The following is a 16429-nucleotide window of genomic DNA, read 5'->3' as shown; positions in this document are numbered from 1 at the left end:
ATTGTAAAGTGGAGCCCTATGGAGAGGAGGAGGGGTATCCTCAAGACTTTAACCAGGAAACGGACTCGAGGCAAAAAGAAACGGAGAGGCAAGCAAACTCTTATTTCAGCCAGCGATCTATCGTGTGCTCTGCTCTGGGGAGGGCTTGCAAGTTGGAGCTAAACCAAAACACTAATTCTGCTTGTTTGGGGGGAGAGGAGGGGAGAACTCTACCTGGCACATGAGCCTTATCCTGTCCTTTGCTCTCCGTTTCTCCTGCCTGGACTAAGAGGCTTTTAAGAAAGTGCAGCTGTAATGTCAGGGGGGCATTGCAGTGTGCATATGAGCTTGCTGGGGAACTTCTGTCACTCTGCCTCCCTCTTCTCTTGCATGCTTCACGCTGAGCAGACTGTTCTCTTCAATGAGATGCTGCGTCCTGTGTTACAAATTAGACCTGAGCTAATTGGCAGGGATGTGGAAGTGCCCACGGCAGCATGTGTAATTGGTGCTGTGCTCTCTGTAGTGTTGCCCATCTTGTTCTTTTTGAATCCCCTTTGCGGGGAAAACCTGCAGTCTGATGTAACATACCAGCAATGTTGTAGGCATCCTGAGTGTCATTGAGGAGTAATTCATCTAAAGACGCTTGTGGGGGATGGAAGGCTGAGGAGGGTTAAAATTTTTTACCCTACTGACTGTAACTGAAGGGAATACAGTAACAACCTAAACCAGCCTACCCAGAAAATGTTTAAGGCTTTTGATTGCTGGGAGGAATCTCTGTCATCTGTCTTCCTCTCCTTCCTCTTTTCTCCTTTACTGTTACTGAAGCCTTCCCCACTGTGCAGTGCTTAACCCTGGGTGAGCATCGCTCTGGGAGCCACAGGGACCACACTGCTCCAAAGGGGATATCATCTAGGCATGATCTGCTGTAGCTGTAAATGAACAAGTTTGTTTGACCTTGGTTACTTCCTAGACCAAGGAATTTATCACTCTGCTTTTTTTGTCTTAATACGAACCCTCTAACATTTATACAAGCTTCTGTTAAAACAGTCTCTTAGTTGTATATCTTGCACCAGCCACTGTAGTGACAAATCTTCCTGCAGCAAGTACCTTTTCCAAGGCAGCACAGAGTAAACGGCATCCTAAAGTCCTGCTGGTTTCAGATATGCGAGTGCAGATATAACCGAACTTGCCAGACTGTTGTAAACCCACTTTTTTCGGAGCCAGAGCTGCGGAGGTGGATTTGAAGTGCTGCTTCTCCGGGTTTCCTGGCAAGGGCGCTCCCCTGGCACATGGTCCCTGGCTCAGCCTCGGTGGCTGATGGTGGGGTGTTTGCCAGCCTGCGCTCCAGCCTGGTCCTCTCCTTGTTCTCAGCAGGGAATCACAATGTATCACAGGAGCACTGCTCCTGCCACCAAGCCAGTGCTGTGTTTTGGGTTTTCCTTGCTCTACTCCCATGAAAACTGTCTAGGAGATTAGAGGAAGTAAGATGGTTGGGATGTCTGTTTAGCAGGTAGCTTCCTGCATGTCCCCTGCTCCCTCTGCCACTGTTTGGTCCCTCCTTTTGCCTTTCCACACACCTAATTCTCTGCTGATGTACATGCATGAATGGCTTTTGTTTCTGGTTAGAGAACTGGCATTTATCTTGAGACTAAAATGAAGTAGGGGTTGTAGGTGTTACTAGCATAAATACGTTGGGGGAAGATGATAATGCTGCCCTATTCTGGACTGGAGAAGGGACTGTGTGGGAAGCAGTGTGAAACAGGGGAAGGCATATCATCACAGTCTAGATAACCCAATTAGCACTGGTTTAAAGCAGAACACACAAGTCAAGTTGATTCATTGCGAGCAGAAACATAATGCTTACTTGGAATGCACAACTATCGTGAAAATTTTTATTATAAATTTCAATGTTGTCAGTTCATGGTCTTCTCCCCCTATTCCTGTTACTGGCTGTGATTCAACTATCTATAGAAAAGCTAAATCTCTTAAACACAAACTTCTAGAGGAGATGACTCCTCTTTAAAGAAAATTAACCTACGTAACCTGAGGAGAGTCAGAGGCACGCTTAGGGAGCAAGGAAGTCTTCTAATTTTCTGGATTTCTTAAATCTGGTCCAAAGGGAGGTATTGTGATAGTGTTTCCTTTCAGGAAATGGTTGAATTAATTGCTTTTTGTTCTAGGATTTTCATTTCACAGGATGCTGTTTTAATGGCTGATGCATTCTTTACCTCTCTCTTGGCAGGGATGCTAATTATTTGTCTGTAGAATCACTTTGCATCTTCAGCCTAAACGCATATGAACATGCCGCATTGAGAAACACAGTGCTGAGCATCCTGTGCTTGGCTGTCAGTCCCCTGACTTGTCTGGTTGAGTTTCAGACCACGCTGCTTCCTTCCCATCTCTTGTAGCCAATTTGTCTTCAGAGATTCAGGAGACCTGGAGTCTGCTCCTGGCTCTGCCCCTGTCACGTGAAATGGGACTTTCAGCAAGTCATACATCTGCTTCTGTCTCCGCTTTCCATCTGTGTCTTAATCTAGAGAGACAGGAACTGCCTCTTAATATGTAAAATGTATAATAATGCTGTTGGCCCAACCACTCTGCCCTAATACACGCTGCTGTAATTCAGGAAACCAGTAAAATAATTTTGCATTAGGGCATGTTGGCTCTTAGACAGAAGTTGTAGGTGCTTTTTGCTCTGGTCTGACACTTTGATGAGTATATGAATAAGGGTAAATTAAGAAACCCTGATGTCCTAGAGGTTTTCATGACTTTTCAAGGCAGTTTCCAGGCAGAGCACGGTTGGTTTGTGCCTGGGCTTGGAAGTGCAGAGGCCCCCATCTGCACTGTTTATGTTGCACCAGAGAGCTGAGATGCATCTCATACGGCGAGCAGCAGCGCGAGGAGGTCTCCCTCCACGTCTGGCGCAGTGGTGTGCCTGCCTCGCGGCTCCACCCCAAAATGCACAATTTTGGGTTGGGGGTAGAGAAGTCAGAAATCAAAAGAACCCAAGAAGAAACTCCAGGAGTGTGGGGGAAGGGAAGGAGAACAGTTATTTTGCACCTTTTTTCCACCCCTCTGTGTGAGAGCCTACTCTCATTCATAAATGGCTCTGATAGCCGAAAGCCCACGGTACAAAGAGAAGCCGAACAACTGGAGAGGTTGGCTCCAAGGGCTCCAAAAAGGCGCCGAAGGGCGATGGAGAGGGGGAAGCCGGCGCGTGCTGTGCCCTGGTCCCGCTCGGGGCTGCTCTGCCGCGGGGAATGCGGAACTGCGGAGCTGGCGGGGGGCAGGCGGGGGGTGGCCGTGTTTGAGCAAGGATCTGGCGCTATAACTTTTTTTTTCTTCTTCTGTTTCAAGTAAACACTCTTCCCCGCCCTCCCCTCTCTCCCTCCACCCCACCTCCCTCTCTTTCAATCCTGCTCATGTGTTTCTATTTAAGGGCTGCAGTGCGGACGAATATGATTGGCATCTACAGCCCCCTCTTGACTTTCAGCTCAAGCCTTTAGAGTGGAGAAGGAGCTGAGCCGCCAAGGGGAGAGCTGTTTTTTTTTTCCTTTGGGTTTACTGGGGGGATGGCTCAGCTGTGGATTTATGCTGCTTCTGCCCAGGATTTTTCTCTTTGAATGGGAGCAAGGATTGTGGAAACCATGTTGGGAAGAGGTTTATTTTCAGAATCCATCACGAAACTTTGCAACTAATTCACTGTTTTCAGCTTCTTTTCGTATTTTTTTCCTCCCTTTTTTCTTTTTCTTCTCTCCGATGTCCCTCTGTGCTGCTGGGTTGTGGGCCAGAGGAGGCTGTTTCTATATGGCCAGCCATTTGGGGATATGCTGCAAGCCAAGGTTGTTTGCTGATTCGCTTGGCTCTGGTGACAAGTTGGCCTGTCGTGAATCGGATGGACGGAGGTCGCTCTCAAGGAGCCATGGCTGGAAGCTGGCTTACGGCTTGCTTTTTCCCTTCCCCAGGTGCTGATGCTAGCTCTGAACCCATGATCCTGGAGCAATATGTGGTGGTGTCCAACTATGAGAAGCAGGAGAACTCTGAGATCAGCCTCCAGGCTGGAGAGGTCGTGGATGTCATAGAGAAAAACGAAAGCGGTAAGACACGTTTGCTGCTTTTCCCTCTTCCAATGGTCCAATTTTTGCATGTGTTCCTCTTCTTTCGGTTTCCTCATCACTACTTGTAGCTGTACGTTAGCTCCATCTGGTACAGTTACTATGTCTGGCTGAGGATGTTGAAGTTTCTCAGTGTTGATTTGGGCTGGGGGCCAAATGTTGCCTTCTACTGTAAGAATGTTTCATAGGTTTTGTGCGTTAATTAGCCAAAGTACACTAATGGAAAATGAAGGTGAAGGCAGAGAAGGATCTGCAGCTAATGAAGCTAATGTATAGTAGACTGATATAGTTGCCCTGCTGTCTCTTCAAGTCTCTGTCAGCATTTCCATTACTAACTCCCTTTTTGGAGGATTTATAGGATGAGTGTTTAAAAATTGCTTGGGATGAAACTTGGCTTGACAACTGAGCCCGTGGCCCACAGCTCAGTAGGGAAGGGAGAGAGTGTGCGTAGATAAATACGTGGCCATGCAGTTTCAAAACTTCTTGCAGGAGTGTTAATTGGGGAATTTTGAGGCAAGGAGGCAGAGGCTGTCATGTAAAAGCAAGATGAAATTCCTTCTGCCATCCGTGGAACAACCAGCTTCCACTTGGAAAATGAGACTTCTGGCAAGTGTTTGTATAGATGTCTTTTTTGTATGTTAACTCTTGGATGCCTGGTAGCTTTCAGTCAGGCTGAACAAATGCAGGAGACTGCGTGCATGTGCGTGGTTGGAGCAGGTTAGCAGCTGGTTTGAGTAACTGCCTGTCTTCAGCAGCTCCCCCTCCTCCCCTCCAGCACTCCCTCTGTATTAATCCAGAGCTGTTGTCCAGGACTAGTTTCCAGCCCGCTCGTGACTTGTGTGTCCTCATCCAGAGGAACTGCTGGCATTTGGAGTCGTTCAAGCAAAAGCTCGTGTCGTGGTAGCTCCATGTGCAGGGCTGTCACAACTGCCTGGCTCTGGAGTGTGTGCTGGACATGCCAGAGCTTGGGGGAACCAGAGCACCCTGATCTGGGACTCAAATCCATCTTCCAGAGCTCTGAGTCATGTTATTCACAATGCTGACCATACGTTGTAATTATTTTTTTTTTTTTGGTTCTTTTAATGGAGCGGTAATTTCTCTGCTGTATGAAAGCCTGATGCTTGTTTGGCTCAAAGCAATGCAGTTAGTTTCTGGCTGGTGATTTAGCGTGGTGTCCAAAAGGATAGTGTGTGGAAATGCACTGGCTAGTGTGAACAGAAATGCCTGTCTCCTGGGTACTGACTGTATGACTTGCAAAACTAGTAGAGGTCAAAATGCTCATCTGCCCCACTTTAAAGCAATCATTATGATTGAAGGGGGGGGAAATGCTTTAACTTCTTAAACTGTGTCTGGGCTAGTGGACAAGCATCCTCCCTTCCAAGCTTGATGGCTCCTCATTGTCAACAGTAGGTGTTGCTGCTGTCGGAACAAGCCTGGTTATTGTGGCAACTTACATTCATATCCGATGATATCCCTGTCTTAGATAATGGCTTATGGAGCCAAGGGAATTTGGCTGTTAAATAATGCAAGAAGTGTATGAATTCCAAAGTACAGTTCCTTTGTGTTTACTTTTAGTGTGGCCTCTGCTTTGCATGGTTCGCATCATATTGTATTGAACCATATAGGATTTGGAGATATAAATGGAGAGTGTCAGGCTTTGAATTTAATTAGTGGGTCTAGAAATGTGGCTCTTCTTAGGAAACACCCTTGAATTTGGATTACCATTCTTAAGACCATATTCTGATGCTTAGCAGCCAGATTTCTTAATGTCCATGTAAACAAGGAAGGAGGTCTGAAGCTGTGAACTCCATGCTATGAACTTGCCCTGTATATTTATATATATGTGTATGTATGTATAAGAGAAATATATTTTAAAAACCCCTTAAGTCACAGATTGGTGATGGAGAGAGCATCATCTGCTTTGGATGCTTGTCTAAACTGTTCTGGCAAGGAAATCATGTTTTAGTTGTTCCAAGAACGGGGCTCCACACATACACTCTTTCTCCCCCCTAGGTTAGGGATACCACAGGAATGAATTTAACACTATGACTTCTTGTCTCTTCAGCTATAGCTGAACCTATGAATGGCGTGTGATGAAACTAGCAAAAGTTTCTGAAGTGTCAGCTTTTAAAACTCATGAGTTATTGTTTGAATTTCAGTGTAGGCAAGCAAGCAAGCCTAGTAGATGCAGTTATGACTTCTAAGAACATGGGGATACACTTTTCAAGAAAATAAGATTATTGGACTATGCATATGTAGTAATTCATCTGACTGTATGGTTATGTTGGCTTCTGAAGTGTTGTGAAACTATAGCTGCAATTGTATAAATTAAACTTGTTCTCCTGATCCAGATGGACAAAGGTGATGTAAAGTATTATGAATGTCACCTGCAGCAGGGACAGTTTCTTCAATGAAAGGAAGGAAGTATGGCTAGGTAGCTTGTTAGCTGTGTGGCTGAGAAGTCCCATCAGACTGGACAGCGTGCATTGGATGGGCTGCCTGGCCAGTATCTCAAACTTCCTTGTGTGTATACATCCGTATATCACATCTGGTTTGGGGTTTTTTTAACTGTACTTTGGGGAAGCTAGACATGAAAAGGCACAGGTGACTGCTTGATTTTAAAACCTTGCCTGAATAGGGTTGTTTGCTAATGCCTAGGGACATTTAAATGGTTCTTTTGTTTCCTGGAGTGGGAAGAGCCTTAACTTGGCTCTGTTGCATGGCTTTGTAGGGAAGAAACACCTTCTCTTTACTGGTCGAGTGGCCCTATGCTTTTTACAGAAGGAAGCTCAAAACTAGTTTCCGAACAATGGTGCCTGTTTCATGTCTTGCTGGGTTTTTTCTTATGAACACTTCTAGAACCTGAGCAAGCATCACAGTCTCCTCTGATGTTTGCCTGCAAATTGTGTACCCTCCCGAAAGGAAGTAAGCTCTGCTTTCAAAGGCCAGTGTATATAGGGCAGAGGTAGAAGGGAAGGAAAATCTGGTGACTGATTTATTGAAGTCTTACCTGGTTATCATCAAGCTACATTAACTTCATGTTAAGTAAGTGTGTTGCATTTACTGTATAGTATTATTCAGTGTTACTTTTCCCACAGATGGTATTTAAGGCATCTTGCAGGCAGATACGCACAAGCCCATTCGGTAGAGCCTTGTCCCGTACTTAGTTTTCTTTTTCAGTAAGAGTTGGATAAGGTTGTCTTCATTATTGTGCCAATGGAAGTTATGACTTGGACATCATTTGAAGTTGAGACTTCTGTTCAGTATTATGACTTAAAAGCAAGGTCAGCGTAGCATATGTGGTGAATAATTCTTGAAACCCTTCATCTCGGTTATGAAGCCCATGGGTCGCTGTCACCCAACTGTTGCTACAATTGCCATGGAAGCACACCTTGCTGGACTAAAAGAAATCTGTAGGATTTCTATACTTCAGAACAAATTATTTAGTAATGTACCAGCTCTCAGACTTCGACACTTGGTTTTTGCAGCAAATGGCTATCTTGGCTCAACAAAAAAAACAACAAAAATTGTCCTTCAACCTTAATTCTAGTTGCATGAGCAGAAGACCCACAGTGTGCCTGATGTATATGATGGGTATTTATCTCTTTCTTTTTTCCTTAGCTGAGGAGGAAAATCTGCATGTAGCAATGGTCACACATGCATCAGGAGAAGAAAAGAGGTTTACAGTCTCTACAGATGGTGTCTGGGAACAGGCTGTAGTTCCAGGGCTTGTGTTCCTTGCTAGAAGTGACTGTGATTTGTTTAAAGGCACTGTGTAACCAGCCTGCACTGTCCAACACTATCTAAACATTTCTGAGCTGTTTCAGAATAACAATGTGAATAGTTGACCCATGTCTTTTCTGTCAAGTACCTAGGCTTCTTTTAAACCTTAACTGAAAAAGCCTTGTGGAATGATTTTAAAACGTATATCTGCTGCAGAAAAGAAATGTTGTGACTTTAAAGCAGGAATCCGACAGAGATTTCTTTAAGGTAGAAGGGGGAGGGACTGGGCCAGAGCAGCTCCCTGTCTGCCAAGTTTTGCGTGGATGTGGCTTGAAATGGTCAAGCTATAAACTGTGGCGGCAGTGTTTGCAATGGAAAACCTGACAGGCGGTGAAGTATAAGCGTACTCCCAAGCACCTCTGCCTCCGCTGCTGCTCTACTCGCAGGCAGGATGGGTGCTCTTCCCTTGTGGCCCCCAGGAGCTATGTCTGCAGCAGAGGCATGGTGGGATGGCATTTTCAGCTGGGCTGAGAAGGATCATAGCCATTTCCTTTGCAATTACATAACTGCAGACCAATTTCCAATATTGTATTACACACAATACGTAAAACAAAGCTATTATGGCTAGTGTAACTTTATTGGGACCCAAAGAGATCTCTGGGAAGGGAGGCTGCTCTTCTCCCCTTAGCTGGGATGTGGGACATGTCACTGAAGTATCACCATAAGGAAGGTCTCTGCTCATCTGGGTGCCCTGGCTTAGGGGTCTTGGGACTTGCTGGTTGTCTGCACAGTGTCAGGAGACTAGTGTGTGTCTGGCAATGTGCTCTGCTCCACCATTTGGTTTCACTTGTGCTGCAGTTGTGATCTAGGAGAGGGACATGGAGAGACCACAGCTTTCTTGAGAAATGACTCCTAGGGGTGTACTGGCTTCCCTATTGCAAACTCCCTCCTCTTAGATTGAGGGCTTTTTGAGTTAGGCTTCTGCCTCTTCATGGGGAACACAGCACCCTTGATTTGAAGGTGTTGCTTTCCAGGGTTAAGTGAGTGGTTTTACTTGGTACCAGATTGGACCAAGATTACTTTCATGGTTAACTACTGCATCTTGGCTAAAGGTACACCCTTAAAGTGTTCCAGGTAGAAACAGAGAAACATGGGTTTTTTGCAACTCGTGGATCAATCTTTCATCCCTATATCCCCTCTGCCATGCCTGGTTTTGCAAGTAGCATTGATTTTTGGTCCCCTTTCTTTAGTGTTGGTGGGGTTTTTGCTTTAAATTCTTTAAAGACCACTGTTCCTGTCTTGCACCTGCTTTCTGCTGCTCTACCCCTTTCTCTAGGATGTTGTCTTCATGATTCCTCCTTTGTACATGGGGGGAGCATGGCACTGTATGCACTGCTAGCAGATGTCTCTCAGCATTAGTATTCTCTTGCAAAAGCCGGCCAAAACCCAGTACACATCCATTTATTCTAACAGGTAAGTTAGCTAGCTAGCAGTTTCCTAAGCTTCAAAAATGTGGTTGTAGGTCTACACCAAATTGAAGATGCAGTTACCATGTTTGCTTATGAATTGACAATAGCTTTAAATCCACTGGTCAGATGTGTTACCAGACATGGTACGCCTAATTGCCAACATCATGCTTTATTTCAGGTGCAATTGTGCATGCTGGATTTCCCTGGAAAGCTCTCTTTCCTTACAAAGCATTTCAAGAGAATGTGGTCCATCAGATGTGATGCAGGACTTGGTTTCTGTTGTACATCCAGCCCTGCCCTGCTGTTTGCTCTGAGAAAGCTATTTCAGTTTTCTGCATTTCCATTCCTTCACAGCATGGCTGTGTATTTGAATTTTAAACCTTGTAAGAGACCGTGGTCGTGATATAAAAAGTAAATACTCCCTCATACAGCAGCCCCTTCTGATCATTAGCCCTTGAGCTGTGCCTGGAATTTGAGGAGGAAAAGCAAACACTTATGTAAGTCGCACACCTTTCCTCTAGCACCGGTGGCTTCATCCCAGAGGACAGGTTTAGGTGAGTGGCCACCACTAAATACCTGGGATAGCTTGTGCACCTACTCCTCTGTGCACCAGTGTTCGTAATTCTCTAACAAGCAGAGCTGAGTTCAAGGAAAGACCACCCTAAACCCCTTCTTCAAAAACAAAGTTCTGTAGACTTCAGTGCCCTATTCTGAATGTAGTGCTGCCTTGCTGTGCATCATGCCTTTCTGGGCCTGTCACCAGCCCTGCAGTAGAGGATACTTGATCCACTTATGAATCAGTTCCTGTCCTGCTGCAGTTTTCTGCCCAGTGTATGTACTAAAGCAGACAAACACAGGCCATCTGAGAAGGCAGGGTGGGTGATTAGGAATTTTTGGCTAGGAGTTACTGGACAGTTGTTTAATGTCCTAAAAAACAGTGTTTGTATAAGTCCCTCCAAACAGGGACAATGCTGGCAAAGCAGAGATGCTTTTCTCCTTCAAATGCCTGCAGCTTAGGGGCTGGAAAAGGGCTTCTCTGTGCAGGCAGAGTTTCAGAGTCATCTGTGGTGAGGGTAAAGGTGCTCAATGGCACTTGCTTGTCTCACTGCAGCAGTATCTTTGTCTTCAGGCTTTTTGGAGGTAGTGACTAAGGTTGGTTGTTCTCGCTTTGTTTTGCAGCAGTGTAAGCAAAGCATCCCGTTTGTCTATTTGCAAAGGGTGGGTTTTAAACTTTCGCTGTCTGGAAGCTGGTGTCTATGGAGGGAGCCTGGGTGCCTTGTTTTAAAGTAGTCAATGGAAATGGGGTCAATGGAGTATTGATAGGATGAACAGGAACATTTAGACTAGTCCAGGCTCTGTGCTGGCTCCAGGGGAAGCCTGAGACAAGCTTAGAGCAGAGAGGTAAAACTGGATGTGATGACTTGCTCTAGCCAAGTTCTCACTGGAGATCAGCTCCTTTCTGGGAATACAGGGCCTGACCAACCCTGCAAACACTTCAAACAGGCACTCCCTCTTCCAGTGGCCTGTTTGCAAAATGTTGCATGGATGGAGAGAATTTACACTGACACCAGAAACAGCCGGGTCAGCAGGAGATGAGGAGGAGCCCTCCTTCCTCTGCTTTTGCCCCTGGGAGCCCAAGGGTGGGGTGACACTGTCTAATGACTTTAGCAGCTGTACTATGCTGGAAGCAGCCCTTGACAGCCTACCCTGACCTCTCTGGTGATTCTGTTTTGTAAGCTTTTTTCTGACCCCTTTTTTTCTTGCCTTTTTTCTAATCTTATTGGATTTTTAAATGTGTGCCTCTGCAAGGGTAAGGGGGTGGTGGCTGCTTTCTTCTTCTGACTGTGCAACTTTCAGCAGGCAAAGGATGTTGGTATGGCTGAAGCTCTCATTTGAGTTTCAAGAATTTAACTTAGATTTACTGTGCCCAGAATGGAAGCGTGCCGTAACATTTCTGAAGCTGTTACCTCTGAGCTGCAGTTCAAAGCTGCCCTGTGCTTAGGCTTGAATGATAAGCTATTTGAGACTGACACTTCTAGACCTGCCTATTGCTTAAGCATCACCACACCATCGTCTCAGCTGAGGTTGGGAGGTTGCTGCGTAAAACAAAACACTTGAATTACGAATGCGTTGTAATATTCGTGCTGCTGTCTTGTGATGTCTAAATGCCTTTCCTCTCTCCCACTTAGTAACTTGCATGGCAAGTGACGTTTATTTCTGTGTTTAAGAGCTGGGAAGGTAACTATACTGGAATCAAAGCAGGGTTGTTACTGCTCTGGTGTTTGTAGTTGTCCTCCGTCACTGTGGAAAATTACATTGTTCTCCATTGCCACCTCCAAAATACCTGTGGTTTTGTGACTGGGCAAAGGGATTGAGGCAGGCTCCTGCTTTTCTGCTGGGAATACTCGTTCCAGGCCTGTGATAAGGAGAGATTGTCCCTTTAATTGTGCTGTGACATTTCCATCTCTTCTGGGAAGCCCTTCTGCATTTCATAGACATCCTTGCTTGGTTTTCTTTTGCCCAACTTTGAATCGCAGTGTATGCTTGCTTTGACTTCTTGGTGACAAGCTCATTATGAACACTTGAAATATGGCTGTCTGGTAACACTATGCCCTTTGCAATGCCTAATTCTGCTGAAGCTTTCCTGGGACATCTCCAAACTGCTCTGGAGCACTGCTAGTAGGGATGTTTTGCTTGTTGGGATGAAGGAGTTGATTGGTGGCTTGTATTATTTGAGTCCCACTTGAGTTGGGAACAGCTGAATGTCTTACTAAAGTGACCTTTGGTGCATTCATAAAGCCTTGCTAAAGTTAACTAGTAGTCTTGTTCTGTCAGGTTCATCATGGAAGCTTTCAGTGTAGTAAGAAATGAATTACTATTTTCCAAGCAATGCTGCCTCATCTCATTCTCTCCTAGAGGGAAAAGAATGATTAACAAGTAATAGGGACATAAGAGATGTCATGGGGTCATACTCTTCTAAAGCATTCTCCTCTTTAATAGTACCTATCAGATCCCCTCTATGTAGTGTTTGCTTTTAAATTGTTTTAAAGGAACATGGCTCGAGATAGAGACACAGTAAGACTGAACTTCCAATTTGAAATCATCCCTATAGAGCATATTTTCTCAAATGCTTTGGGCTATAGTGTGTGGCTTACATTCATTTTTTCAGTCCCATTCCCATTGTTTGACTTAATCTTGGCCAACTGCTGTTCTGACAGGGATAGTTCAGTTATGTGGAATTGGGGGGTTTTCCCCCCTTTTTATGGAGACATCTGAAGTCCAACCACTTTGACTTCTGCATTTGTTTGCCTTTTCTTTAGCTGATGTCATGTCTTTGTGGGACAACTCTCCCCCACCCTCAAATTTCTCTAAGCTGCGGGAAGGGTTATTGCTGTGAATAGGAAGTCTCCAGATACATTAAATATGCATCTCCAGGGCTGTGTTTTTCTCCCATCTCCTGTCCTCTAAGCATCCCACTGAAGTAAACAGGTTCCCTTTTAAACTTCCCTCCACCTGGCTTGATGTGGAACAAAATACTACCTGTTTAGTTCTACAGTTCTCTAATCTCTCAAGAAATGGGAATGGGAGCCCAGGGAGAGGAATTCCCCTGCCTTGCAAGACCCAGCAGAGCAAGAAAGCCGTCACACATGCAGGAGTGAAAGAGGTCCCACAAGGGTGCCAGGTCAGCATGCACGGAGACTTTTCTTGTTTCCAAACCACAAGAAGTGTAGTTCAAAGTGGGGAAAAGGTCAAAGTCAACCCTTGCAAAGATTGTTTGTTATCTGCAGCTGTTCTGTCTTCCCCATATCCATGGAGGTGAGACCCTTAAGCCCCACTCTAGGAGCAGGAGAGGGAAAAAGCCTGTCTGGACTTAATGTTTGGTAGCTGTGGGCATGAAGTCTGCTCAGGACTTCTGAGACTGCCCTGTTAGTCTGGTTGCTGGGGAGAGAGTGGGATGTGACCACTGAAACCACAGACTTGAAGACTTAGTTGTCTATAAAGGCAACTTAGCCTCAGAGGAATGGGGCACATCAGTAAGTGCGGAGAAGCCAAGATAGCAAGAAATACTACCTTTAAGTTTGCTGTACAACTCCTGAATAGTAAGTAGACTCTCTGAGGCCCCTGAAAACTTCAATTCTGAAATTTCCAGCTGACTGCAAGTTCCCTCCTCTTTCCCTTCTCATCTAATCCTGCTGTGCTGAGACTTTATACTCAGGCAGATAGTTAAATTCTCTCTGTTTCCACTGCATACCCTGTTTTGAGCCCAGGATGGCAGGCTGGAAAGGAAAAAATTTTACACAGCATCCCTGGTTGGAGGCTTTACTCATTACCTCCTCTGTTTATGCAGTCACTGCCAGTTTCAAGACCCTGAAACCTGCCCCAAGAAAATGTTTCCAAGGAAAATCTGCTTTTCGTATTAGAATACATAAACTTTCTAATGATTGGGTTTCCTATATCAGCCAAATAGGTCACCAGCTCAGCACTGCAGCAAGAAACTACCTGAGGCCAAGAAAATACAAGGATATTACTGAGGCCTTCCAATGAGTCTTGTAGGTACCTTGTGGGCTATGTTCCTTGGGATGTGACTGCCTTTAAAAAAAAAAATAAATAAAAAAGCATTGTTTTCATAGGTTTTTGTTATGTCAAAGTTTCTTTTAAGAAAGCAAGTCATTGAAATGGCTTTAAATAAGCCCCGAAAATACTAAACTTAATGCATAGTGACTGACGTCTTCTGCCCTTTGTTCTAGTTAATCAAGCAAGCAATTGTACACAAAGACTTTGGCTCTTGTGGTGACTTTCAGGCCCATTTTCCCAAGTAAGCAAAAGACTGATGGTGCATTTTTGTTGTGTCAGATGAGGACAAGATTAATAAAGGATGGAAGAGATTTTTTTTTTCCCCAAGCTGCACAGCAAATAAGCAGTTCTAATAATACTTTGGCAGTAAAATGGAAGCTGTAATCATTAGCAGACGCGTTTCAGTTACGACTAGTAGCATAACTCGTTACTTTTGGTTTTCATGTTAAAAAGAGTTCAGTTTCCCCACAAACCAATTTCTTGTCCATCTTCAGATCAAACAAAACCAATAGAGGTAATTGTCTTTCTTAGGAGTTTCATAATACAATCAGATTTAGGGGGTGGCTTGACAGAGGGGTGTATGTCGGCTCTTCCCATCCACCCCTTGGGCTGGGACATGAGACTTTCCAGCATTCTTGATGGAGACTTCAATTATTTTTGTGGTAGAAAGATGTTGGCTCATGGTTGGATTAACTGAAGCAGTTCTGGAAGATGCAAGGGATGAGATGGGCTCTCTTGGATCTCTCTTTTACTGGCTGGCTTCTTACTATTTTTATTGGCCGGTTTGTTTTTTTTGTATCTTGATACTGTGTGACTTCATCTGAAAGTTTCACATGCAATGGGACATCACTTTATTTCAAAAGAAACTGGACTGCAGTTATGCTGGCAACATGGTCAAACTTCAACTTGGTGATAATGTGAAGTATTTCCCAGACCTTGCTTGAGTCCGTATCTCCTATTTCTCCCCTGCAATGCAAGTGCATGCTGGAAAGCCCTAGCTTGAAAAGTTGTTTTAATTCTGTTCACAGAACTGCCTCCTGCTGATCTTTTCCTCTCTCCCATCGCGTGCGCACACCCTTTCTGGTAAGCGTGCTGGTGGGATGGGCTTTAATGCAAGCATATCTCCCAGTGGTTGGAGGGTAAGGGCAATGCTGGGTGCAATCATGCCACAGACCTAGCTTCACTTTGCTTCTATATTAATACAGCTGCCATATGTTTGCTTAAGAATCCCAGACTGGTTTGATATTTGGATAAAAGAGAAAGTAAGTTGTTGCTTTTTCATGATTAGCAGCAGCTTGACTAGCTAGACTAGTGCTGGCAGGCACACGTCTGCGCTGTCTGACGAGTGTAAGATAACACCTTCATGATTTGATGTCCAGGTCTTGAGGCACTGTGCTGACTTTCAAATGGTGACCATATGTGCAGGTGAAATGTATCCTTCTTAAAGGACAATAGCTCTTAGGGAGTCTAGGTGACTGCATACAAAACCTGGCAATCAAATAACAATTTCAGTGTGCTGAAACCGAAATGAAGTTAAGGAAGCCCTGAACACAGTCCCTACTCAAACATGATGGAGGTGATGGAGGGGTGCAGGGTAAATCTCCATGCAGTAGTGACCCTAGGATTGGAAGAACAGCATCTAATATTAAACCTGAATCATTGGCTTGAACATTAGGAAGCTCATAAATAGCACTTCAATCTCCCACATGGGCTTTTATAGCATTTGGATGATATTGGAGGCCTCCCTCCATGAGGAAAAACCTGAGTTGCTTGGAGGTACTTGACCCATTTGTTGTAACTGAGTATAGCTGGAGATTTGGGATGGGTAATGTGAACCTGGGAAGATCCATCACTGACCATTTGAAACCCTAGGATTAAACTTAAGGCCAATTTATTCAGTTCCCTGGAAACCACTTTGAAGAATCTGCATTTCTGGGCGTGGGCAGGGGGAAGACTGCACACACCAACTCATGGGAGAGAAGGTGAAGCTTGCTTGCTTGTTTGCCCAAAAACAGGATCAGGAATCTGAGAAACAGTTTCTTTGAGGTTTTGTTCTTAATCCTATCTAAAATTCCTTACTGTTACTGAGAAGGAAACTCTCTGTAGAGGATGAAGAACCAAAATTAGGGGATGGCTGTATGCTGAGGGTGAGCTTGCAAATTATTCCCTTGCTTCAAGTAGACCTTCCGTGACCAAAATGTCCTTGAATAAAAGTAGAATGACCAGAAATAGGATGCTATTTTCATTGCCAGGCAAATGGGATAACTGAGCCCTATAGAAAATGTCTCTTGCTCCTCCTGAGTACAGCAAGCAGAACTGGTTCCTCTACCAGCTACAAGTTAAATTACACACTTGGTCATTCCAGATGTCTTTGGTGTATTTTTGGAGCTGACTATATGCTTCCTGGGCTGTTAGCCTGTTGGTTTTAAAATAAGAAGTGAGCCTCTGGGGGTTGGCACGTGAACCTTTCCACTCAACTGGGAAGTTAAGTATCTCTTTTGCAGAAGTATCCAGGTTTGAGAGCCAGCCACTTGAAAGGATGTTACTTTCCCTATGCCACCCCAGAGT

General features: G+C 44.7%; 1 protein-coding gene across 5 annotated transcripts in view; it reads left to right on the top strand.

The window, feature by feature from the left end:
- The window catches only part of SH3PXD2A (SH3 and PX domains 2A), a 268881-nt gene that overhangs the window by 190172 nt on the left and 62280 nt on the right, over nt 1-16429 (top strand). For all 5 annotated transcript variants that reach the window (XM_049810140.1, XM_049810141.1, XM_049810139.1 and 2 more), the window contains one exon: nt 3945-4076. In XM_049810140.1, the coding sequence (XP_049666097.1) occupies nt 3945-4076 (132 nt within the window). The remainder of the gene's footprint in view (nt 1-3944; nt 4077-16429) is intronic.

Source organism: Accipiter gentilis, chromosome 9 (assembly GCF_929443795.1).
Source record: "Accipiter gentilis chromosome 9, bAccGen1.1, whole genome shotgun sequence".
In the NCBI taxonomy this organism is placed as follows: Eukaryota; Metazoa; Chordata; class Aves; order Accipitriformes; family Accipitridae; genus Astur; species Astur gentilis.
This window is presented reverse-complemented; position numbering and strand designations above follow the sequence as displayed.